Here is a 24,973-nt window from a genome sequence, read left to right on the forward strand (position 1 = left end):
TTTCACTATGAAAATAAAGAAATTACAGTAGAAATTATACATTTTTTCAAAAATTTACTGAAATAACATATAGTTAAGGTGCAAATAGTTAAGTTACTATCACATTAGTGGGCTGCGCAATAATGGATAAAAGGATAAAATACTTTACTCAGTCAAAAAATGTGGCCCTATAGCCCTCACAAACAGGAAATGGCTTTATTTTATTTGATTTCCCTCTTCATCGATCCTGTTAAACTGTTCTAATAACTCGCAGTTTTTCTTGAACGTTTTTTCTTCTTTCATAAGTTTTACGGTAGTGCTATCTTAGTATCGGAAGTGTTCATGACAACTTCCTTGGAAACATCAAGCTTGTTGTACGGTGTGTAGTTGGATTGTTAGCATTTTTTGATAGTAAGTTGTTCTGTGAAAAACCGATTTCTGTTTTTTATCTTAGTTTTACTTTATTTCGGGGGTCTGAGGTTGTAATGAGCGACAGGGGAGAAATTATTCAAAATAATTCTTAAATTAGCGTTAACATTAGCTACCTGGGTTGGATTGTTTGGTCGCACTCTTCACTGCACAATCAGCATGTCTCTTCAGAGATGAAGTCCCGTTGGTGGTTTTGTTCAGTTCAGATATTTTTCGTCTTTAGTGCACATTTGGTAAATGTAGTCACAGAGTCTGGATTTACATCCCTCGCCATTACCAGCCAAAGAAATTTGGAGCTCTTGAGCTCAGCGACCCCTGCTCCGGGCGGTACAGAGGGATCCGGCATCGGCACCGCTGATGAGGCGGTTACCGCGGTCCCCACCAAAGTCGGCACCGCTGATGAGGGGGTTACCGCGGTCCCCACCAACGTTGGCACCGCTGATGAGGCGGTTACCGCGGTCCCCACCAAAGTCGGCACCGCTGATGAGGGGGTTACCGCGGTCCCCACCAACGTTGGCACCGGTGATGAGGCGGTTATCACGGTCCCCACTAAAGTCGGCACCGCTGATGAGGGGGTTACCGCGGTCCCCACCAACGTTGGCACCGCTGATGAGGGGGTTACCGCGGTCCCCACCAACGTTGGCACCGCTGATGAGGGGGTTACCGCGGTCCCCACCAACGTTGGCACCGCTGATGAGGGGGTTACCGCGGTCCCCACCAGCGTCGGCACCGCTGATGAGGCGATCCCTATGGATAGAGCAGCCACGACTATGAAAGTGTCTGAAGTTCCAACTGCAACCACCGTCCATCCCGTGGTGACTCCCGAGGGTACGTTACACACGCTTGTTGTCACCTCATGAGCTGTAACCCTTAGTACAGCTTGATCACATGTCAATTTGAGTTTCAGAGCTGCTCCATGTCCCATCTGACTGTCTCAGTGTTTATTCAGATTTTAAACTCTTGAACTTTTTCCTTTTTTCGTAGACCTGCGACTACTAAACTCTAATGTGTATGTACTATACTGTGTGGTTATCCGTCTATTCACATCTATTTAGACGTGTTTTCCTTAAAGGGCTTGTCAGTTAAATTGTCAATTCCATAAGGTCTAGAGGGACACTTTAAATAACAGCCAGTGTACTGGAGAAGCAAACCTTACCATTGTGGTGATATTTTTATTTGAAAATATAAATTTAATTGTAGAACCAAAGCCTAACATTATAGATATTTGCAAATAGATTTAGCGTAGATGAGTTTTAATATTTATTGTTAACAGTTTGTTTCAGTTTCATTTTTACAATTATAGTGTTTACACTTCATAGGTATCTAAAATTGTGAAAGATTTCACTGTATATATGCTTTACCTTCTGTCTTTTGTTTTTCCTTGTTAAATTACCTTCTTGTAACAATCAGAAATTTTAAACTGAAGAAAAATTGTCATGAGTAACACAAGTCTTCTCTTGTTATACAGGTTGTCTCTGTGATTTAACGCCTGGTTTCTGTGACATTGGCTGTTGTTGTGACACAGTTGATTGCAATGTTGCTAATTTGAGTACCGTCTTCACGGGATGTCCACAGAAAGTTGTGTAAGTCTTCTATATAAGCCCTGAAGTTATAGAACATAAAGTGCTTATTTTACCATTTAAACATTGTTAAACTTCCAATCTGTAATTCAACAGATTGGGAGTTTGCATTGAGAAATGGCTGATGTTCCGAGCCAATGTGAATTCATCTCTTGTAACTGTGACTGACTCTTTGTTCTGTGTCCGGTCTGAAGGTAAATATGCGCAATATGAATATATCATATTATTAAGAAAAAGTATATTTTAATAAAACTTTAATTAGTTTAACCAACAATCATCAGTATGGTCAATGATATCATTAGAACTTAAATAACAAAGGTACATCAGTGATCAACATATACTAGAAATATCCCCCACAAGTTTCAAAAAGATGTTTGTTTTTTTTAATTTACTTTCTCCATCAGACAAAGCCCCCCAGTCTCTCCCATCAGTACTTCAGTATCCAGTTTTAGGGGACTCTTATCACTTCTCACCACCAATACCTAAAAGCAGAAACATTGAAAGAGATTTCTACAAGGTAACACATTTCTGCTCACAGAATTGTAACTAAATTATTCAAATATTGAACTTCGACCATGCTAACTACTACAGTATGTATCTTTAATAGAGTGCAAATAAGACTGTGTTTATTTCAGGTTGATGATGTCATCCAGACATATTTCACTAGCTCCTCTGTGCGGGATCTCCTACGACAGCCGTGTCCCGGGGTGGCTGCTGCATACTGTATGAACCGCAACCCTGCAAGTACGTTTGCTGGAACTCACATGGGAAGAATGTTACACTTATGAGTTTTATGGTGAACTACGTTCCTTTAAGTACACTCATAATCATTTTCCATATGTATCTTCAGGCATATACATAGTATGCTAAAATGTATATACAGCCAACGCATTGCTACCTGTACATGTAATGTGAAATAAATACCTGTATTTCTCAACCATAATTCTCAACTGTAATTCTTTATGTAATTACCTTCTTTTTTCCTCTCCTTGAAGAATTCCTGAGATCTGAGTCTCTGTCTTGTGCTCGTGTGTTGACTCCTCAGTCCTGCACCACAGACCCAAATCTCAACGCCCTCTCCTACTTCTCTGACCTGTATCTGATTAAGGTCAGCAAAATAGCTCATACTAAATGCTATTATGTAGATAAATTCTGGTGAGAATCTCACTGCAGAAAGGCTAACAATGATATTTATATTACAGATTCCGAAAGCCAAGACTGCACCGTTGTCAGGCTTCCTGGTAAGTCACTGATTTTTACAAACAAGACAACATCAGCTGCCAACACTGACATTTCTGGGGACCAATATGCATTAAATAGTTCAACATTTGGGGGAATGTACTTGTTTACCCGCTGAACAAAATAATGATGCTACTATTTCTATGATACAACTAAATTCACAGTGAGCAGATGCATTGCTACCAGAATGCAAAGCCTGGTTCACTCATAGTGTATCTCCTTTTTTAATGTGTACATAAAACAAAAGGCAAAAATGGGGGTGCACAGTTTTGTATATGTATTTGTGCGATAACCCCTCATAAAATGTCATATTGTAATTTTTGCATTTTGGGTTTTGTATAGATTAAACAAACAAGATGTGATCAATTTAATGAACTATGTTTAGATTCAGGTGATTTTTTTCTCTCTCTCTTTATTTCCTCTCTTTTTGCTAAGCTAAACTGACCTGCTGCTGGCTCAAGCCACAGTTATTTTCAGGCAGACACCACATTGGTATTGTTGCCTAAGTCTTGCCAAGAAGTTAAATGGGTACATTTCCCTGAATGTCAAACTATTCTTATAAAAGGATTTCTTAGTACTAATAGTTATCCCATTAGTGGTAGTGTCTCTTACACTTTTAAGTAGAGAGCTGTACTAATTCTTATTTTCAGATCCCAGTTACTCCAGTGTCTAACTGGCCTGCACCAGTCCAACAAAACAACTCCTGTAATAATGTAGTGAAAAAGGTGAGCTTGTTAAATTATTTATATTGATTGAATTCATGATGAAAAAACAAACTCAGTTCCTTATTTCCTTATTTGTCCTAGGTGGAGTTTGTCATAGGATACACAAGCAGAGGAGAACTTGCATATGCAAACGTGAATATAGTCTTAGCTGATGTGGATCCAAACCAGTTGCTGTTGCAGACACACTCGGTGCAGTTCCAGGTAGCCTTAACGGCAAACATTTAGTTTCAAACCCCCAAAGCCCTACAAATTCCAACATTATCCATTTCTGTCTTGTAGCTGGCTCCACCCAGCCCAACCCTAGGGGGACCAATCCCTGCAGTTGGACTCAGAGTGGGTTCTCCTGTCATTGTTCGCAGTAATAAAGGTCCAATGACTGTATCCATACAGTTTATTTATACCATGAGGTTTTTAAAGTTGTTTAGTGATATTTTTATTTACCACTGTAGTTTTAAGTTAGTTGTTGTATGAATCATGGTTCCTTGACAGTGAGTTAGCTGACCACACTGGGGGTGTCACCGATCGGGCAGTGCTCCTCTGACCCCAGCAGACGAGCTCCTGTCCTCTTTACACACAATATCATCACTGGCTGTGCATTCAGGTGAGGCCAGTCTATTTTCTTTTGCGAGGAGTGATGGACTCACTCTTAGTTTGATTTAGATTCATCAATGAGTTTTTTTATATCTCTTGTTCATTTTTCTTTCCCTATGGGCTGAGTAGTTCCCCAGCTACCACCTGTTCAGACCTGCGTTCCCAGATTTATGAGATCTTTCAGGGACTTGTGGCTCCTGATGAAATAGCAATGAACTCGGGCTTCCCACTGAACTGGACACGAGTCATCAGCCAGGCATGTCCCATGAACCTGAAGGTACAGCTAAAACTGGAATAAATATTTAAATTTCCTGATCACCTGGCTATTAACCGCAGTCCAGTAGAAATTCAAAGATTACATTTTTTGTTCCCTGCCTCAGGAAGCATGTGATTCAGGCTGCATCCTCCCAAGCTCTCTCTCAATTCAAGTGCTTTGGGCTCGGCAGGGTCTCTTGGACTTTCCCCAGAACTATATCCTGGGGGCCAAATACCTTTTTCATTGTCAAAATGTCAAGGTAGGTACATATACTCTCTCATTCTGAAACTATGATCAAATTCTTTTCTCTTTTCAGGGCAACACACATTGAACTTATAATAAAATATCGACATACATTCATCCTGTCTCATTTCAGTGTCCCGTGTCATCCCCTCTCACTCTAACCACTGAGGTGACATTTGCAGACACCACAGTTTACCTAAAAGCCCCAGGGGGCTTGCCACAGGCTAACTGGAAGTTTCCATTTGGCTTCTTCTCTAGAGGCATTGTGGAGCTCGATGGGCACATAATTTTGAACAGCAGTAAGAACAACACATGGAGTTTAATGCTGTTTACTGTCATTTTGCTAACCACATTTTTCACTAGTTAGGTAGATAGTGACGGTAACAGTGGAGCAGTTTCACAACTTATTAATTTATTTTTGAAGTTACATGTCCTAAAATTGATTTAATGTTCTGTACATTTTCAGAAATAAATACATTTTTAACTAACTTTTAAATACTTTTTTACTAAGACTTTTAAATTTGAGTCATCATTTCAATTAGGTAAAGATGCATTTCTTGCACACAACTCCTCTTCTTTATCCACCTGTTGTTGTTGCTGGTTTCTGTACATCCTTCTGTCTTTCTGCCCTGTGTGTCGGACATAGTTGAGGAGATGGACTATTGCAGCAGGAGTTATGCCTTGCAAACGTGTAGCAGCTCCCAGCTAGGGATTGTAACAACACAAAAATATTTAGAACTTATCCAAGAGTTGACTGAAAAGTAAACTGTTCTACAGGCAGACAATTTATTTATTTTTACATTTTCAATTCTTTGAAAAATCCAAAACAACTCAAAGTTTTTAGCAACCAACGTTGCAGACTTACAGTGCTGGGTCGAACCCTGTCTAGAATTTCTCTGACTTCCTGAGACAGAGAGACTGGCAGAGAGAAATAGTCAATGTCTTGAGGAAGAGACATGTTCTCCTCCTTCTGAATTCTCTCAATCTCTTTCTTCTGGAGGTCACAGTGAGGCCTGTACACAGCTACATGGCAGATTGGACAAATGTTTTACTGTGGAACAAACAAGCTATGTGCAGTAATGGTAACCTAAAAGAACAAATGGCAAACATTTTCAGGCAGTGCAGAAGGTTACAGACAGAAATGCTAAAATCAGTTTTACCCTCTATCTTGAGCCTTTGTGAGAATTCCATATAAGGTGAAAGGAGCTCTGGAAAGACTGATGCCAACATTTCAAAGGACACATTGTTGTAATTCAGCACATCCATACCACTGAAAAAGAAGCGGCACAGAAACTTTAACTGGGTCGGGGCTTAAGACAGACCACACTGCAGATTTGGTGCCTTACACTACTGATATTATGCATCACTCACCTCAGAGTCATGCTTTTGTTCTCACTGATAAGGATGTCAGGCAGCCTTTTTCTCCAGTTGGGGGTTGACAGAATGACAGACTCAAGAGCTGTCAGGGCATCTTGAAGATCGTCCCTCACTCTCACAGCTTCTTGGTAGCGTAAGGAAGACACACACCCTACCTCCTCAAATCCTAACCAAGGACAATATTTAAGAGCAGAAAAACTACAATTACAACTCTAGAGGTTTTCTTGGCTCCTGATGTGGGCTGTAAAAATCAAGAGAAATAGGTGGATTTACTGTATTCTGTGTAAAAATTCAACCCATCACAGGAACAGCTTTATATAGACAAAACCTTCAGGGTAAGGTTAAGTTACTATATAAATAATTTTTAAAAAGAAAATGCTGCATACAGTGCTAATGGGACCTGTACTTCATTAAAGCACACAACCTCTCACTAGTGTCAAATTTTAATCTATGGAAAAGTCCTTTGTCTAAGCGTCAGCATTTAACGCAAAGGGATTGGACAAAGTGAATTTTTTTTTTGACTCTTTAGAAATTCAGAATGGGCTGACAATAAAGCAGATAAAATGCACACGAGAGCTGTATGAGTACACCCAGTATTTCACCGAAAACCTTGATTTGTATGTGTTGATATTTTATAAAGATTTCGAGGTTTTTAGGATTCTTTACAATATGTTGACACAACAACAGGAGAAGTGAAGAGAACAATTTGCTCAGAAGTTCCCAGACACTGTACCAACCTTTCAGGGTAAGGCGGAGATCTGCATTGTCTGGCCTTAGAGATGTTCGAAACTCAGCCCGGCTGGTGAACATGCGGTAGGGCTCTGTAACACCTCGAGTAACTAGATCATCAATGAGAACACCGATGTAACTCTCCGTACGAGACAGTGTCACTGGTGGCATGGAGAGTGCCCAGCGGGCAGCGTTCACGCCTGCCCACAGGCCCTGCACAGAAACAGTAAGGGTTTTCCTCAGGTTTCATCTTTTTCTGTGAAGATATTTCAGTATAACCTAAAAACAAGAAAATACACTAGTATGCATTGCTGAACATTTGTTTCGAATTACTACACAAACCACAGCTCAAACATTTTCTATGAGAAAATACCAGAAAATACCACTCTACAATATACCTTAAACATTAAAATAATTACTGCTAATTAAAATTTGATAGAGATGTTAAAAAAGCTGATAGAAATTCATAATTATTAACTTTATTGTCTGGAGCATGTTTAGAATGAAATAAGTAATTTATTACAACCAGATCCCACCTTAATTTCTAAAGTAGTAGAAACCAGGTTTGAGTGGTCAATTACCTCTGAAAATAGCAAACACAAGTAATAAAATGGATTTAGTGCTGAACAAATAACAGATGTTTGCAACGAATCAGAAACTAAATCTGTCCTGTTGGTATGATAAGGTATACAGGATATATTTGTGTAACTGTATGTCCTGTGTGGCTATAAAGTGAGCTGGCCTATGCTTTTTGCTGTGTTTGTGTGTGACAATGTATAATGGACAAAGGAATATTCAGTAAAAGAGGGAAATGATCTATTAGTTGAGTTTGGGTGTAATTTAGGTTAGCTTATAGCCGCACTAGAAGGTTGTCGGTTTGAACCAGATGGTTGGTTGTAGACCCTAAACAGGAAAAGCAGTATAGATAATGAATGGATGGATAATTTACTACCTGTGCAGCAGCCTCCTCGTACCCTGTTGTTCCATTGATCTGCCCTGCCAGAAAGAGACCTTGGGTGCTTTTCACCTGGAGAGCAGGGCTCAGCTGAGTGGGGCACACAAAATCATACTGTACGCCATAACCTGGAAAACCCAAAAAACATCTAACTACGATGGCATCAGATTCATTGACTGTAGAAAAGCATGAACTGTAAGTATTTTTTCTAATTCAAAACCTTAAGATTGGTTAAGGATTGATTAACCTGTAGCCTGTAATTTCAGTGCTGTATCACTGTAACTAGGAGATGTAACTAAGACATCTCTGCTTTTAGATATCCTGGGAATCATTTGTAGATCAAAGTTGATTCTGTCAATATACCAGGTGTATGGATTTCAGCTCTGTGCATGGCAGGGATTTCTCTGATGAGGCGAAGCTGCATGTCGGGAGGCATAGTCATGGACAGACCCTGGGGGTACAAAAGGTCAGAGGTCACCCCCTCAGGTTCCAGCCATACCTGGTGCTCTCGGCCTGGAAAACGAAGCACTCGCGACTCAATGGAGGGGCAGTATCTGGGAGTGGTGAGGAACTGAGTTATTCCTTTTGGGTTTCAGCACAGACTGAGTATAATGCCTAACATTTGCATTGTTTGTGTTTGTGCATGTACCTGGGACCCTTGGTGTCTTGGTGAATGTGACAGTTAAGATGAAGACTCTCCCTCACCACTCTCTCCACACCGAGGGTAGTGTGTGTCAGGTAGCAGGGCAGCTGATCTTCAGGCTTCAGAGGGTTTCATTTCAAAATCAAGCATCAATCAGAAAGAACATGTACTAAAATTAAAGGTCATAATATTAAAGTAATTTGTTTTATTCTACACTTATTATGAAGTTTCCCCTTCATTGTAAAACTAAAACCGAACCTCAACATTAACAGTATAACAATTTATTATAATTTTGGCTCTTTTTTAAGGATTTGCAACTTATAACTGTTATAATTAAAAACCTCCTTGAATTTTTTTGACAATTCATTCAGTAAAAAAGGCATTTTCTAAATAAAAAAAATAAGGTACTTGGAAAGAGTACTTCACATAAACTTTACCTTACAACGCGTGTTTGTATTCATAAAGCTGAATGGAGTTGGATGCCTGTCAGGGGGGTGAAGCAGAGCCAGGGAAAAGTCTACTGAATCCTTCACAATCCTGGGAGGAGTTCCAGTTCTCAACCTGCCTGTCCTAAGACCCAGCCTCTCTTTCAGAGTATGGGACAGCCCAGAACTCGATGGGGCATCTCCAATCCGACCCCCGGGCATTGTGGTCTGGCCCATGAAGAGAGAGCCAGACAAGAATGTACCAGTAGTAAGAACCACCGAGCTGGCTGAGATCAAGTGGCTTACATTTCCTAAGAAGGTGTTGAGAGAACATAACTAGATTAAGAGACTGTTTTTATGTAACTGCTGACCCTAATGAAAGGTAACATTTGGTTTGGTTGGTTCCCTACCCAAACGTATTCCATTAACTCTGTGATATCCGGGCTCCTCTGGGTTTGGTTCTGTTACCAGCAGCTCCTCCACTGAGCCCTCCAACACTGTTAGCCTGGGAGTTCCCAGCAGCTCAGACTAATAGAAACAACAGATAGACACACAGATGATGAAGGTGACTTTTTCAATTTATACTAACACAGGAAATCAGACCTTCCTTTGCTTCTGTGTACCTGAATAAATTTGCAGTAGCGTTGACGGTCTAGCTGGGCTCTTGGGCCCCACACAGCAGGGCCTTTTCTACGATTAAGGATGGAAAAATGTATCCCAGCCCAGTCTCCTGCTCGACCACAAAGCCCATCCAGAGCATCCACCTCCTTTACCAGCTGGCCCTTCCCTACCCCGCCCAGAGATGGGTTGCAGGAAAGGACACCTGAGAAAATGTGAGGAAGGCGAAGACAATTAAGTTTCAAGTTACTGTCTGTACACTTCAGTTCTCAAGCCAATTGTTCATACCAAAATTTGAAGAATACCCACAAAATTACATTAAAAGACAGCACTAAGATAATAAGTTATTTTTTTAAGGGTCAATGTTTCCTTAACTAAGTCGCTTTTCTCTCACCAATTGTGTGTATTTTCTGTGTGACCAGGAGTGTCTCAGCTCCCACTCTGGCTGCTGCTGCCGCAGCCTCCGTCCCTGCATGGCCCCCACCCACAACAATGACATCATATTGTTGTCTGGTAAGGTGATGGGCACGTCTGTAAACCAGTAACAGGAAACTCTGGAGAGGGGGAAGCTTCTTTGACAACATGTGAGATGCACACCTGTCAAAGTAAAGGTTAGATGGTTAGAATTCGTTTAATCACAAGTGGGATTCAACATGTACTTTATATTTACTAATAAAGTTTTTTGGCAAGGTTTAGTAAAGTAATGGTGGTAAATATGTGTAGTGTTTGTGTTAAAGTGTTAGGTTTTTGTTTCATTAGGTCATATTTGGACAGTGCAGCTTTTTCCATTTGTTTCATGTGAGAACAATTGGACAGTGGAGCTGATCCAGATATTCCACATAGCAGTTTGGTGTGTGTGTTCCCATTTCTAAAGGTATTACCAATGAAACGATCATCAAACTTCACTTTAAATCCAAAAGTCATCTATAGATGGTTTAACGTTCACATAACAGTTTTAGACCGAACAATAGGTGTTGATCAATCACATCTTTGTAAACCAAGATATTTAATTATTCCTAAACGTTTATGGTTTATGGCGATAGAAAGTTGGGAGGGTTGAGTCAGGAAGGGCATCCTGCGTAAAAAAACAAAAAACAAAAAATAAAAAAAGAACTGTGCCAAATCAACATGCGGACAATGGTCCGCCGTGGCGACCCTAAACTCACAAAAAATCAGAACTTTAACAAGTACATAACCTACATTCAACTCCAAGAAAATCACCTCAGCTATTACATATACGTACTTGCAGCTTCTTTAACAGACGACAATCGAGATATCGAGTTGATATTTACAAAATTAGTAGTAGTAGTACAAAACTACTAGCCGAATATTCAGAAAAAGAAGATATTTAGGAAAATGGCAAGAATCGTGCTATGTAACACAACGCTCTTTACGGAGGCTGCCATATTGTGTGTGGCTCACGGCCGTAATAACTGGTGTATTGACGCACTAGACAAAGCATTTGCGCTACGTCAGGCCGGTTTTATTAGGCGTTGGCTGACCTTTTAGTGTTGTAAGGTATTGTTGAAATTGATAAAATAAATAATAACTAAAGAAGGCAGAAAAAGTCACGCAAAACATAGAATTAATAACTCTCACAGTTATACTTGAACAAACTATGTATGCCTATAGAGGTGACTGCCACGAGTACGGTAGAAAGTAATCATACATTATTATAGTGGAAAAAATACAAATCGATCAGTATCGATTTAATGAATACGTTGTTGCACGTACGCACGTTCACGTCACCGCCCCTCCCCCTCTGAGCCGGTTTCCAGTCAGCTGCGCGCGGATTGAGTCAAGTGAGCCTATCGAGAGGTGGCGTTCACCGACCGCTGCAGGTTTTCAGTAAGAAACCTGGAAAATCTATCTTCCTAAGGCAACTGACAGTAACGCTAAGACTTTAATTTTAAACGGGAGCTTCAGTAGTGCCGGAGTAAAGACGACGCGACAGAGACAGGAAAGTAAATCCAGGAGGGAAAGTGCCAGAAGTGAGCTTTTGGATGAAAGCTAACGCTAATGCTAATTTAGCCAGCTATTGCTATATAATTAGTTATACGGAAACTCGTGTCATTTTTTTTACTAGCTTGGTTTGATATAACTCCTTGGTTACAAATAAGTTAGCCGTGAGAAATTTGTTATGATACATTTAATTTAAAAATAGAGGTATTTTGCCTTTACATTTTAGGCCACAAACGAATGCTATCCACTTAGCTAGATTAGCTACAATAGCCGATGCTAGTGGGGTGACACCATTTCTGCGCTTCATAGGACAGGTGATATTCCCAAAGATAGTTCGTTTCTAAAACACCTTCAAATCGGGTGGTAAAGTTATCAGGGTTTATCTTTTGGCGTACGCTTGGTACCGTCTAAGCCTTGTGCTTCGCAATGCTGAAACAACAGCAGCAGTCCGGCTCAGGCGGGAGAAAAACGTCTAACGGAGTATCGGGCCCCGCCGGTATGTCCTCACCAGTCATCATCAACAGCGGCAACAGAACACCGGCAGGAAGGTAAGTGAGCTGGGGGTTTTCTATTAGGATAGTCCGGGGACTGCCCTGTGCTGTAGAGGCCTACCGGCCTGTGTACTCAGTGGGTGTGTCTCAAAAAAAAAAAAAAGTTTCATTGTTTGCCAATGAGATTGGTTGTTGTTAGATTGACAGTGGAAGTCAACCAATCGGTATAGACAATCGACGAATCGGTAAGGCTGGTCCACGAAAGCAACGAGTAGCAAATTAGCATACGAGCGAAAGAAAGTTCATGTGGCCTGTAAAAGCCAAAGACGGCACATTAATTAAAAACCGTTAACAAAATATCGTTTACAAAAGAAATAATCCAAAATTGATAAGCATTATTAACAAAATTGGGTTTTATGGTCAGAACAAGGCCATGTGTGGTTTGAATCTCTGAGATCCGTGTTTACTCAACACCGTCTTTTGTTTTGTAACCGAGTGCGTGACTATACCTGCTGATGTTCGCATTGTTTTTAATTATGCTTACAATATCCAAATTAATCTTTTCCCCCTATATTAACTATGTGATGAACTTTTTGCTTTTAACCCTCTTATTCTTTTACAATTGAAATGTAATTTATAAAATGTAGCTTTTCGTGTTTGTTAGTAGTTATTTTGGACGAGAAAAATATAAAAAAAAAAATCCGTGATCCTTATGAAAGTAATCAGTAAACGTTGAATTCTAAGATGTTACCTATTTTTAAGACTATTTTGAAGAGTATTTTGGCGGTACCCAATAAATGGAAGTTTGACAGTATCTGTAAAGTTAAGATTAGTTAAAATTCACAACAGGTAATACCAGAGGACCCCGTATATACATATGATGGGTTTAGTGCAGCAGGAATTTTTGATTTGAGAATGCAGTCATCTCTTTGAGGTATCAAGTCAATTGGCCTTATGTAGTAGGTCTGAAATGTAAAAGATAAAACTGTCTTAAGGGCTTTATAACAATGTCTCCTTGTTTTGGCTGTAAAAAGACAAAATGTTTTAATTGCACTGTTTCTTACAGGAATCGAACTTCTGCAAAGCCAACCTTTCAGTCATCTCCTGTGAGTATTTTAATGGACAAGTGTTGGGCATATGGTCTTATTGAAATCTCAAAAGCAATGATGAGATTTTTCATCTTCTCTGCAGTCATGCCCTTTTTATAGCCATATATTTGATGAGTAACATAGATAATTAAAATGTTGGAATACACAATGCTGGTTTGGAAATGTATGCTTTTTCGATCTGCAGGGTTTCGAGGGTGTTTATAATAATGCCAGAATGCTTCACTTCCTCACAGCTGTTGTGGTGAGTAATTTGATTTGTTGTCAAAGTTCTTCCAGACCATGAGGATATTTAAAGAAAATGAATGCCTTGCATCATCTTATTTTCCATCTTTCGTAGTGGTCAGAAATTATATGGCTCCTGGTTAAAATCTTTTATCATATGGCCATATAAAGAGAAAATAGCATACATCTCTTCTGTGTGTGAAGTGGCAAACTACATATTCCATATAAAGTACTATAACGATGGCATTGTCCAACCCTGAAGATGACATCTCCTAGGTCCCCTCGACAAAAAGCATTTGAATTATTGCTGAAATCAGGCTCTGTGATATATAGAAGTTTATGATATTGAATGTTTTGCTTAGCCGGATCATTTTCACAGATTGATAACACTGTTTCTTAAAAGTTGATTGCAATCACTAGAAAAACAGCTACTTGCTGTAAATGAACTATACTACGGTTGCATGAGTTGAGCGTCACCATCGCAAAATTTTCCATTTGTATTTTGATTTGCTACACACACCTATTCTATAAATTCTTCTTACATGACCCTGTCTAGCTAGCTAAACTCAATTAGGTTGTAAAGACAGACTAGTGAGTGGATATATCTCTGTGTGTTTAGCATAATGATGTTTGTCCCCAAATGCCTATAGACTTAAGCTAGGGTAATTACTACTGATTATGTCAAATATCAATAGCTTTGGCTTGTCCCTTCAGGAGTTGCCACAGCGGAACATGTTCCGCACGTTGATTTGGCATGTGTTTTTATGCCAGATGCCCTTCCTGCCTCAACCCTCCCATTTTTGTCCGGGCTTGGGACCAGCACCAGGGTTGCCCTTGGTGGCTGGGTGAGGCCACACCTGGTGGGGTGGGATTCCAACCCGCTGCATCCCAACCCAATGCTCTACCTCTGAGCCACCAGGCCCCCAGTTACTGATGATTATGTAAGAGAATAAAATGTGAAAATCAAAAACCACAGACAGTATTTCAGGCATTCAGCCAAAAACCCATACAAAAAAAAAAAACTATAGATTTCAGGATCAGGGAAACGAGTGCAAAAACGCTAACCGATTTCCAGGTTTTTAGTACTCTATGGCACTCTATTAAAAAAGTTAAAAGAAGATATACTACTCTGTATCCTGTCTATATACACAACTTTGGATATTTTAGTAATTGAAATAGTAGTTTTTTGATTCTCTTACCTAATTAAAATTTGTAAAATATTTTTCTCTTTCAGGGTTCCACCTGTGACATTCGTGTAAAGAATGGAAGTGTATTTGAAGGCATATTCAAGACTCTAAGTTCTCGGGTAAGTAGCCCATGTTGAACAGTTAGTGTGTAGTTCATCTGCCCTTTTACTACAATTATTATTTGCACTACAGATTATACTGTCATAACAGTATTTTCAAGGAAAATATCGCCTTTTGTTGTTTAAATTATGATATGCAAGTTCACAAATGCCTCAAATGTGTTCTACCTTTTTCATGTTTGTGTTAGTGTGAGTTAGCTGTAGATGCTGTACACAAACGCAGTGGGGAGGAGGGCTCAACAGAAGCTCCACCACGGAGGGAAGACATCACCGACACTATGATCTTCAGCCCCTCAGACTTGGTTACGATGATCTGCAGAGATGTTGACCTAAATTACGCTACCAGAGGTACAAACACATTTGTTGATTATTTGCTTGGCTAAATTTAACTCTTAGAATGTTAATCAAAAATGTATGCTGCAGAAAGTCCTTTTAGACTATTTCATCCTCGCTCTAATTTTACGCATTTCATTCTAGATACCTTCACAGACACAGCCATCAGCTCCAGCCGTGTTAATGGAGAACACAAAGAGAAGGTGTTGCAGAGATGGGAGGGAGGAGACAGCAATGGAGAGAGTTATGATTTGGACAATGATGCAGTGAGTTTTTCTAGGTTGTTAGGTCTTAAAATGTAAAACAAACCAACCCTCAAATAAGCTAAAATAATATGCATTATTCTTACATGCTCATTATTCTTGCACACTTGCACAACTTCTTCTTAATCACTCCTATATTGTTTATATCTTGCTCTCTATTAGTACTGTTTATTTTACTAATCTATTAATATGTGCTTTCTTTTCCTCTAGTCCAATGGTTGGGATGCTAATGAGATGTTCCGTTACAATGAAGTAAAATATGGAGTCACATCAACATATGATTCCAGCCTCTCCATGTATACGTATGTTTCTCTAAATCTTTTTTTGGTCGTGGTATAATTACAAATGTGATTTAAGAATTTGTTAACCGTATTGGGGTCTTCAAATTAAAGAAATGCCCACTTACGCCATTATTGACCTGAATTTTCAAGGTTTCAACTCTAGGTCAGGTACTGCTCAACAGAAGAGAGTAGCAAAATACTTGAATTTTTCAGATCAATAACATTAAAATGATCACCCTTAAGTCTCATTAATTGTGAAAGGATGACACATATTTCACATGAACTATGTTTGTGGCACTGAATTACTTCATTCACAGTTTGAGTTTTATTTTATTTTTTTTTTATATATATATATATTATTTTTTTTTCTTTCTCTCTTTGTCCAGAGTACCACTAGAAAGGGGCAACTCTGATATGTATCGCCAGAGGGAGGCACGTGCCGCTCGGCTAGCAAGTGAGATTGAGTCAAGCCCCCAGTATCGCCACCGTGTCAACTTGGAAAATGATGAGCTTAAAAGTGAGGAGGATAAGTACAGTGCTGTTGTTCGGGATGGCAATGATCGGGAGAAGGGCCGCGAAAGCCCGCGCGAAAGGGGCAGAGACAGTCCTGGAGCCAGTAGCAGGTGAGAGGGGCTCATACAATGTTTGTCTGACAGATCCTAGTAGTATTTGTCTTACTGTATTTATTAGTTTAAGTCGACCCTCATAAACAGCAGCAGTATAATCCGTAAAAAAAATTTTCAATTATTTTAGTACAATGGGAATGAATGTCAGGGGAGAAGGGATTATTCACAGCATGACCATTGTTGTATACAAGATGCACAATAACGCTTTGTAAAGCTGTTGTTTTGCAGGTGTGTTGTGTTGAGCAGATTTATATACTTGCTATCTATTGGCATGTGTTTTTATTCTAGATGCCCTTCCTGCCAGAAGAGCAGGAAGACCACGATTATAAACTCCATAATTTGAGTAATAAGATAACATGATCTGAACTCAAAGTTCCTCAAAGTGATGTCATCTGGAGGAATTTTTCAGTTAGAAGTAGAGAGATATTTTAATATAGGGAAGTCAAATGGAAGTTTAATGGCATTTATGTGCATATACTACTCAAACTAGAATGGAAAGAAGCAGGTTCAAAATGTAATATGATTTGGTCGTTACGACTGGTCGGACCTAGTTGGTTGGTTCCAGTCTGGCTTAGTCAGTGCTCGCAGTCGACAGAAAATTTTAAAGTGTGCTGTGTAAATAGTCAAGTATTAATTCTTAAGACCTAGTCTCTGCCGGTCACTCTCTCAGAGGTTGCTTTTTAAATATGTTTATTGTTTACATCTGGTATTGGCCACCACTAGCTACTTTTACCTAAATATAGCGTTGTTTTTTAAAGTTATTTTACCTTCATTTTCCCCTTTAGGATCTATATTCTGTGTAGTACTCACCTTTACAGCCATGATTTACCTGCTTTATTTATCTTGTTAACACACACACATTGTGAAGTTAAAAAGTCAAAGTATATATTTGTTTTGGCGCAAGAATTTCCTACTTACACAGCATTTGGCATTTGCTCCTGTCTCCAGAACGTCCAGTGTTTCCCAGTTTCTCAAACAGTTTTACTTCTAGACAGATACAATAGTACATACAGCACCTTAGCAGGACACCGTCTCAGCAAAGAAATTGTCCCATTAAGTTGACTTTGAAATTAGCTGTTGTCTAAACTGTATCAAACTGTATAACTACATGTTGTCTCTATTGTCAAAAGTCAACTTAGATGGCATTGTATTTCTTGTCACCAATGCATTGTCCATGTTTATTTTCTTTGCCTTCAGGGAAGGCAAGTACATTCCATTACCTCAGCGCCAGAGAGAGATAAACCGGGAGCGAGAGCGAGCCGAGAGGGGAGCTGGTGGGCCTTCACCTCACAGTCGCCTCAGTGGAGGTTACCGTTCCAACCCTCCTTCCTCATCTTCTCCAAGACCACCACTTCCCTCTGCTGCAGGGCCCCAGCCTAGCATCTCCCCATCAGAAAGAAGCAGCCCTCTGTCAAGCAGAGGCGGAGCCTACACTCCCCATCACCCCCAAGGAAGCCCCAGCCCAGGCCCTGGTTCTGGCCCTGCAAGTCCATACACACCAGCCTCTCCTTGTGGACCTGCACCCATGTCAGCCTCAGCTGGCCCCTCCCCATCCAGCCCCCCCACCTCACAGAAACCCACAGTACCTCATTCCCATTCACTTCCCCACTCACTGTCTGATGTCAGCAGGCCTGTTAATGGTGGTAAGTTTTCGAACTTGTCAGATCGTGTTTTAGCAGCATGTTGCAAAAGCATTATAAAATGCACAGAACTGTAACAAGATTTTCTGGCGGTCTTTCAGTCTCTACCAGAACATCTCCTAAAGCCCAAAGAGCTCCACAGTTAAGCAGGACAGTCCGCACGCCTAACTCACACACTCAGTCTACAGGTACAGTCTGCAGGCTAATGAGGTGCTGTTATATAACGTTGTGCTTTTTAATTAAATTAAATTAAATGTTGAAAATTAAACATTGTGTCCTTGCAGCTGCTCGCTCTCCTAAATCAGGCTCTTCTCAGGACACGCCTTATTTGGACACATCATCTGTCTCCCTGCCTGCCCAGAAGACATCTGGACCCGCACCTCTCTTCACTGTAGATGGTACTGTCTTACCTTTTGTCTCTTGTTCTTGTTCTGTAATTAAAATCAAAGTCAAAACAATTTTGTCTGTAATGAAATATATGCGAGTGAGACAATTGTCTCATAACGGGGAGCAACAGGTACTGAAGATGTCGTCAATGAAGAACACAACTAATTGGGATGCTTTTTTCTGTGCTCTACAGTGAAGGAGATCCTTGAAACTGCTGCAAAAGAACGTTCAGCTGAAAGCCCCAGCAGCACAGAAGAAAGCAAGAGTAATAAAGGTTTGTGTGCAATACTAGAATATAGTATCAGATAAATGCAGGAACTAAATTGTAAAACTACTAAATATAAAGCAACACAAACAACTTGTGCTTGGTTGCATTTTTATTTCCCTCTCACTTATCTGTGTTTCCTCTCTCTTCCACCAGTTCCCTCAGGTCATCAAAGGTTGCAGATTGAGGAGCTGCGGAAATTTGGCAAGGAGTTCAGGGTATGAGTTCAGTTGACATTCCATAAAGTGTGAAACGGAAAAAGAAATAAAAATTGACCAGTGCAAAGGTGATGTTGCGAAGCGAAACCACTTTCAGAAAAAAGGTTCACTCTGCGAAACATTCACTCCCTTTTAGGGCTTCTGAAAACTAAGTAAAACCTTTTATTTTTGCAGGGATTCAAACTTGTCACCTTTTTGCAAATATTACGTTGAAAAGTTCCAACTTTTTAATTGTAAGGAATTTCTAGTTTTAGTTCCCATATTTTATAAAATAAATACCTTTTTTATCAAATTTGCTTGTGCTGTTGGATGCAGAAGCTCTTAAGGTGTCTAATTTGGCTTGATCATGATTTTTCATTTTCACCATAAATCTGTACCCAATGATAGAGAGAAGTTCCTTATCCCAATGTGTTTAAAGCTATTTGTTTGCGAAATCTTGATTACTTTTTCTCTTTTTGCGATCACCTTTTCCTTGATTACTCTGATTGTTTCTTTTTTTTTTAAAATAATTTTCTTCCAGCTCCAGCCAAGTGGAGGCAGCTCTAGCTCTCCGAGCTCTCCAGCAGCAGCCACCCCTCCTGCTGTCAGTGAGATTGCCCAGCCCAGCGCAGCTAAACCATCGCCATCAGATGCTCACCCTGCCTCTGAACCCAAGCCTCTGGTTCCAGCTCCCACACCCTCTCAACACCAGTCTCAACCCTCACCAGCACCTGCAGAGGACCACACCAAGGACACCACAGCTTCATCTTGTGCAAACACAGCAGCTGCAGCACCTGTTTTAGACAGACAGTCACCAGCAACCCCTCAGCCAGCCAGGACCCCAGGAAGTGAGGAGGCCAGGTCTGAGACAACAGAGCGAAAAGAAGGCGTGGCAGAGTCAGTTTTAACAAGGAGTCATTTGCCTGTTGTAAACTCTTTAGCTTGTTTGGTATTATTTTGGTCTAAACTAAATATGTTTCTATGCTCTTTTTCTTTGTTCCAGCCAAGTCAAGAAATCAACCTTAAACCCCAATGCTAAAGAGTTCAACCCAATCAAACCTCAGATACCTATGGTAAGCCAATTCATGGCAAAAAAATTTACTGGGAGAATTTTGATTGAGACCTTGAGAATACATAAAAAGACCTGTACTACTATTATGTTTTGTATGATGAATGATTTTAAAATGGTATTTAGTCCACTTATGTATTTAAAAACATGCAGAAAATACAAGTACATTTTCATATTAAAACATGAGATTAGCTAATTGGATAACCAAACCTGGATGACTGAGAAACTTCGCCGATACCATTAGTTGAGTTTTCTTACCTCTGGACCTTGTTGTTTTTACCTCTTACCTCTCTGCCTTACAGACAAAGCCTAACACTGCGCCCACACCACCACGGCCAACTCCTCCAAGCCCAGTTGTCCTGCAGCACCCAAATGGACAGCCACCGCTGTACAACACCCCCTACCTCTCCTATGTATCTCAGATCCACACTGTGCAGGTACATGAGCGAAACAGGTTTATAGGCAGTTGTATCTAACCAAAAAAAACGTGCTGTTAACCTAATTTCCTTTTGCAATGATGCAATGTTTTTTACAATTCAGTTACAGCATAAAATTTATTTATCTTGTTGCAGTAATATTTCCTTTTTTGTCCTCTGGATAATTTCTGTCTTGACAGCCACCACAAATGTACCAATACACCATGTCTACAATAAGCCAGGGAAAATACGCCAGGACTAAAGGTAAATGCAATGTTTTTCAAGCACTCTACTGCTTGATGTCTTTATTATTTATATTACTTGTTTAATGATCTACTGTAAGCTTGTCAAAAGTTTGAATTCCACTTCATAGCCTTTCATTTAAACTTGAATTATATTTGTAATGTTCCTGCATATGCATATCATAGAGATGCCAAACTACAAGGGGTGAGATAAATAAAACCTAAAGCAGAAAAAAGTGCAGCAATGTTTGATATTAATAAAAGTTCCTCTCACTACACGCGTATCAGTATGTTCAACATGCCATGTTTTCATCTTGGATTTATCATTATTTTCCTTCATTAGGCTCAGTTGTGGCTCAACGTTCTGACCACGGTGCTTCAGCAGGCCCCATGCTGCAAGCCGCAGCCTCAGCAGCAGGGGCTCCGCTGGTAGCATCCCCATACCCACAGTCTTACCTTCAGTATAACCCACAGCAGTATGGCCAACAGCAGGTCATCCAGGCCATGACACCCTACCCTGGACAGGTAAGCACATTTGTCCCCTTTTTATAATTCAGTTTAGCAGACTGTTGTGTTGTTTTCGTAGCATTGACTTGAACTTAATTATTTAACTCAGTTTTTTATATTGAGATTAGAATTTCATTAAATTACATTTAGTTAAAGCTACATTACAAAAATATTTTTAATAAAAATAGATCCTTTCCTGATATCTGAAACCAGAGTCCGTTTACATGAGCAAGAAAACTGTAACCTGTTGGATGTAAATGCACTTACAGATTTATTGAACAGCACTGCCAGCAGAAATGGTATTCTGAATGTTTTTGTGCGATCTCTGGACCAGTCACTGAAGATCTCTGCGAGATTTCAGCTTGACAAGTGTTTTTTTAGCACTCCTATATATTGTAATTGCATAAGGATGACTAGCTAAAGGCCTGTGCAGAGTGTAAAGACTGAAGCAAAGCTGTATCAGAGCAGAGAGAAGAAGAGCTGGGCAGAACATAGACTGATTCCCAAACTAGCTCTAGATTATGTTGCACACCATCAGCCCCCTAAAGCTCCTAGGTATGACATATCTAAAGTATATTGAAATTAAGTTATTTGTGCCTCTCTTCTCCCCATCTCCAGCCAATGTACTCCATGCTGCAGAATGGAGCACGAATGATTGGTCAAGGTGGGGGTCCCCACCCACAAGCCCTGGGACCTCCAGGAGGACCCCAGTTTCCTGCACAGGGAGAAGGACCCCAGGGACCCCAGCAGGGCATCTATGGTGAGTGGAACCAACTCTACATTGTGATGAAAGTTCACGTTTTATCTTTCCGGAATTTACAGTGAGTGGACTTTCTTTCAAGTGTTAACACTCTTATTTATGTAGAAGTGGACAAATACTGAGTTGTGAAGCTAATTACCTAAAACTGAGTGAAAATCCAGTAATTAATTTCTACAACAGCACAGTCACCCATAAAATGTAAATAGTCGTAATATTAGGTTTAAGAAGAATGGAGAGTAATTAGCCACTATCACTTACACTTAATTTCTCTCTAATGGAATTCACTGCTGAGGAGGTAATACTGGTAGATGAAGGGTGGCACACTGAGTGTAGAGGCTGCTATAACCCAACAGAACAAATACATTTTTAAGTTTATGTGACAAATCCAGCAAGACATTTAGCAATACATACCAGCATCTACTGTTTTAGTATAAATGATGGATGGGAGAATGTTGGCAGAGCTGACATCAAAGGCCAAACTGAATCATAAACAGTACAAATGTAACTAAACATCCATTAACCTCACTAGGTGCAGTCTACAAGGCCAAATAAAGTGCTGGGAAATGGTCAGATTCCTACATTGAGTCACTTGTACTGTTGAGCCCTGTACTGGCAAAGCAATGGGTCTTTATACCAGAACCAGCATTAATGGCGTCACAAATATTTGTGGCATTAGGAATTTGCAATAAGGTGTTATTGTTGCATTAACATTGAAAATCCCAACATAAAAACAGCCTGAAAAGACTAAAGGCTTATTTAAAGGATTGAAGAAGCATATGTAGTACTTGCCTCAGGTTGGGTCAACTTCAGGTTGGATGAATAATTGTGTGGGGTTTAGTTTAGTTTTTTCCTTTTCCCTCATTTATGAATACCAGTGCAGATAAAAATAAATGTCTGCATAGAGCCCTGCCCCTAAGCTTTGCTCATGTCCTACACTATTTCTAAGGAGCCTGGTGCCATGTGTGGTTCATTTTTGGGGAGAAAGAAAAATGTCTTAAACTTAAAAATGTTTAAAAAAAGCCCGGTAAAGAGTTTTCTTAAACTTTTTTAAAGGACAGATTAAATAAAATTGTTTAATATTTAAAACTATTTCACAGAATTTATTGTATACAAATAAGACTTGACAAAGATGAATGTGGCTTTGGAAGCATTTTCCTGACACAGATTGCTTTTTCTGTGTAGCTCCACAGTCTTTCTCTCACCACTCGGGTGCGGTCCATCAGCCTCAGCCTGCCAGCACCCCGACAGGCAACCAGCCGCCACCCCAGCACACTGCACCCAGCCCTGGACAGGTGAGATACTCCCTATAGAACTGCTTTGATATTTCCAAAATATACTTGGACAAACTTGCTGCCGTGCAGAGACAGGTTCTGCAATACTTTGCATTTACAGGATCCAGCACTTTATTAATTGCCATTAGCCATTTATTAATGTTTTAATATTGTGATTTCTCCTTTCAGAATGCCCAGTCAGGCCCACAGGCCCAGACCTTGTACCACTCGGGTCCTTTGTCGGCACAAACTCCACCCAACATGCCACCAGGCCACACATCTCCACAGGGTTCATATCCCATTCAGGGCTACAGCATCCCCAGTCACCAGGGTATTGGACCCACATACCCCCTGGGACAGCTAGCACAGGTATGAGTCAATGGGGCTGCTTCTCTTTTGTAGCATAAAAATCGTTTGTCTTAAAAATACAATTAGGTAAGTTTTAAATTGACAGCTTTTTTTTTTGTTTGTTTTTTTTTTTTTTACTTATTTAAGTTTTTCCATCTCTTGCCATTCCAGGCGCATGTACAAGGAGCAATGTCAGGTCCTCACCACTCGGGGAACCATGGTCAGCCACAGTTAGTAATGTTGCAGCCACCTCATCAGCAAGGACCCAGCTCAGTGCCCCAGCACCCTCAGCAGGGGGTTCATCCACACTTCTACATAACTCAACAAGGTACGAGACATAATCCCAAGACAATTCCCTCCCTTCACCAAATAAATATAACTCTGTTTCTCTATTGTGTGAAAGTTTTTATATTTCTAGTTTATGCTTTTGACCTCCCACAGCAATGCAAGTACAGCCACACCATCCTTCCTTCCATCCACCTGGAAACTAAACCCTTCCAGACCCCACATCCTTGCTAATTGTTCCAGGATTGAGCCCAGCATCCTGACTGCTGCTGGATGTGAGGCCCAGACTGAATGAAGAGGGCAGAATCTCACAGCACCTTATTTATCTGCTGTAATATTCCTCATCAGGAGAAACCTAAGTGTTAGCCCCATGCAAGGAGGACCTTCTTTAATGCTAATAATGAAGGTGGCAGAGCTGCAGTATCCAACTGCTGTGCCACCCTGCTATTCTCTCTATCTTCTTCCCTATGGAGAGACATGAGGCACACCGCTTGGCAGACTACTCGAAGAGGAAAAGACACATTAACATCAGCAGCAGACACTTTATCTTCCAACAATGTGTTTTTAGTCTTGTGGGGTTACAGACTGTTGCAAAATTCTCATTAATACAGCATGAATGGAGGAATTTGAAGAGAAGTGGTTTTTAGCAAGTTTTTTTTTTTCTTTTACTTGATCTAATGGATAAATCCACCCCTTTTCCCCTTCTTATCTCCTGTAGAAAAATATAATTAATAAAAAATGGACAAGACAAAAAAAAAACTAAAACAACAATCACCAAAAAAATAAAGTTTTCAACTCAACTACTAGCTTTTTTTTTTTTTTTTTTTTTTTAATTCATTAACTATGCTTGTCTGGAGTGTTGCACTTACAGGTTTGTTCTTCCCTGCATGGACAATAATGAGACTTAACATTTCATTAGACAATAACAAGGGTACATTTAATTTGAAGTTTGCTAAGTATTTACTATTATATCAGGTTGACAAAATGAGGTAATTGCCTCCTAGGGGACTTTTTTTTCTATTCACTTCACATTCTCATTAGCTTGGATTCATTCTGCTCAGTAGTTCAACACTGCATGTTACTTTACAATGGTCACTAGGGGGAGCTGTGTGTGTACATCTGTCTCAGTGCCCCCATAGGTCACACAATCCTTGTGGCAGAATATGTCCCAGTATGAGCTAGTAGGACATACCTATTCCCCGTC

The 24,973-nt window shown here is 40.1% G+C and overlaps 3 protein-coding genes across 6 annotated transcripts; 2 read left to right on the plus strand and 1 right to left on the minus strand.

Moving 5' to 3' along the window:
- Nucleotides 1–305: 305 nt before the first annotated feature.
- LOC137105502 (tectonic-3-like) lies at nt 306–5,525 on the plus strand. Its single transcript, XM_067487792.1, has 14 exons — nt 306–1,236; nt 1,877–1,991; nt 2,085–2,182; nt 2,393–2,505; nt 2,624–2,732; nt 2,984–3,096; nt 3,191–3,229; nt 3,878–3,952; nt 4,034–4,153; nt 4,232–4,330; nt 4,450–4,553; nt 4,673–4,820; nt 4,924–5,058; nt 5,176–5,525. Exons 1-14 carry the CDS (start codon nt 582–584, stop codon nt 5,407–5,409), a joined length of 2,157 nt encoding a protein of 718 aa, XP_067343893.1. The 5' UTR covers nt 306–581; the 3' UTR covers nt 5,410–5,525.
- Nucleotides 5,435–11,222, minus strand: mto1 (mitochondrial tRNA translation optimization 1). Of its 2 annotated transcripts, none has more exons than XM_067487793.1 (13): nt 11,033–11,222; nt 10,184–10,386; nt 9,795–9,994; nt 9,582–9,699; nt 9,184–9,482; nt 8,753–8,865; nt 8,467–8,657; nt 8,101–8,231; nt 7,157–7,361; nt 6,414–6,585; nt 6,203–6,312; nt 5,908–6,065; nt 5,435–5,747 (listed from the first exon to the last, which is right to left on the minus strand). In XM_067487793.1, exons 2-13 carry the CDS (start codon nt 10,371–10,373, stop codon nt 5,577–5,579), a joined length of 2,058 nt encoding a protein of 685 aa, XP_067343894.1. In that variant the 5' UTR covers nt 10,374–10,386; nt 11,033–11,222; the 3' UTR covers nt 5,435–5,576. The 2 variants fall into 2 exon arrangements, with proteins under 2 accessions (XP_067343894.1, XP_067343895.1); XM_067487794.1 differs by lacking the exon at nt 11,033–11,222 and adding an exon at nt 10,671–11,007.
- A 347-nt stretch (nt 11,223–11,569) lies between these two features.
- Nucleotides 11,570–24,569, plus strand: LOC137105501 (ataxin-2-like protein). 3 transcript variants are annotated; one of them, XM_067487789.1, is made up of 23 exons: nt 11,570–12,299; nt 13,309–13,348; nt 13,536–13,592; nt 14,808–14,879; nt 15,068–15,227; nt 15,357–15,478; nt 15,686–15,777; nt 16,143–16,379; nt 17,580–18,025; nt 18,124–18,210; nt 18,307–18,420; nt 18,603–18,683; nt 18,831–18,892; nt 19,413–19,768; nt 19,875–19,944; nt 20,243–20,377; nt 20,557–20,620; nt 20,942–21,123; nt 21,724–21,865; nt 23,048–23,157; nt 23,326–23,505; nt 23,656–23,812; nt 23,926–24,569. In XM_067487789.1, the coding sequence occupies exons 1-23, from the start codon at nt 12,178–12,180 to the stop codon at nt 23,973–23,975; spliced, it is 3,138 nt and encodes a 1,045-aa protein (XP_067343890.1). In that variant the 5' UTR covers nt 11,570–12,177; the 3' UTR covers nt 23,976–24,569. The 3 variants fall into 3 exon arrangements, with proteins under 3 accessions (XP_067343890.1, XP_067343891.1, XP_067343892.1); XM_067487790.1 differs by having other exon boundaries at nt 19,413–19,732; XM_067487791.1 differs by lacking the exon at nt 11,570–12,299 and adding an exon at nt 14,345–14,514 and having other exon boundaries at nt 13,334–13,348.
- Nucleotides 24,570–24,973: the final 404 nt, after the last annotated feature.

The sequence above is a fragment of the Channa argus genome, chromosome 20, assembly GCF_033026475.1.
Source record: "Channa argus isolate prfri chromosome 20, Channa argus male v1.0, whole genome shotgun sequence".
In the NCBI taxonomy this organism is placed as follows: Eukaryota; Metazoa; Chordata; class Actinopteri; order Anabantiformes; family Channidae; genus Channa; species Channa argus.

Bases quoted from the DNA above. Each gene is read 5' to 3' on its own strand.
- LOC137105502 (XM_067487792.1), top strand. From the start codon at position 582: ATGAAGTCCCGTTGGTGGTTTTGTTCAGTTCAGATATTTTTCGTCTTT. The intron at 3,953-4,033 runs GTGAGCTTGTTA...TATTTGTCCTAG, and splicing joins GTAATAATGTAGTGAAAAAG to GTGGAGTTTGTCATAGGATA. The intron at 4,554-4,672 runs GTGAGGCCAGTC...TGGGCTGAGTAG, and splicing joins ATCACTGGCTGTGCATTCAG to TTCCCCAGCTACCACCTGTT.
- mto1 (XM_067487793.1), bottom strand. From the start codon at position 10,373: ATGTTGTCAAAGAAGCTTCCCCCTCTCCAGAGTTTCCTGTTACTGGTT. The intron at 9,995-10,183 runs GTGAGAGAAAAG...ACATTTTCTCAG, and splicing joins ACAGAAAATACACACAATTG to GTGTCCTTTCCTGCAACCCA. The intron at 5,748-5,907 runs GTAAGTCTGCAA...TACAATCCCTAG, and splicing joins ACAGGGTTCGACCCAGCACT to CTGGGAGCTGCTACACGTTT.
- LOC137105501 (XM_067487789.1), top strand. From the start codon at position 12,178: ATGCTGAAACAACAGCAGCAGTCCGGCTCAGGCGGGAGAAAAACGTCT. The intron at 18,211-18,306 runs GTACAGTCTGCA...GTGTCCTTGCAG, and splicing joins CTCACACACTCAGTCTACAG to CTGCTCGCTCTCCTAAATCA. The intron at 18,893-19,412 runs GTATGAGTTCAG...ATTTTCTTCCAG, and splicing joins AATTTGGCAAGGAGTTCAGG to CTCCAGCCAAGTGGAGGCAG.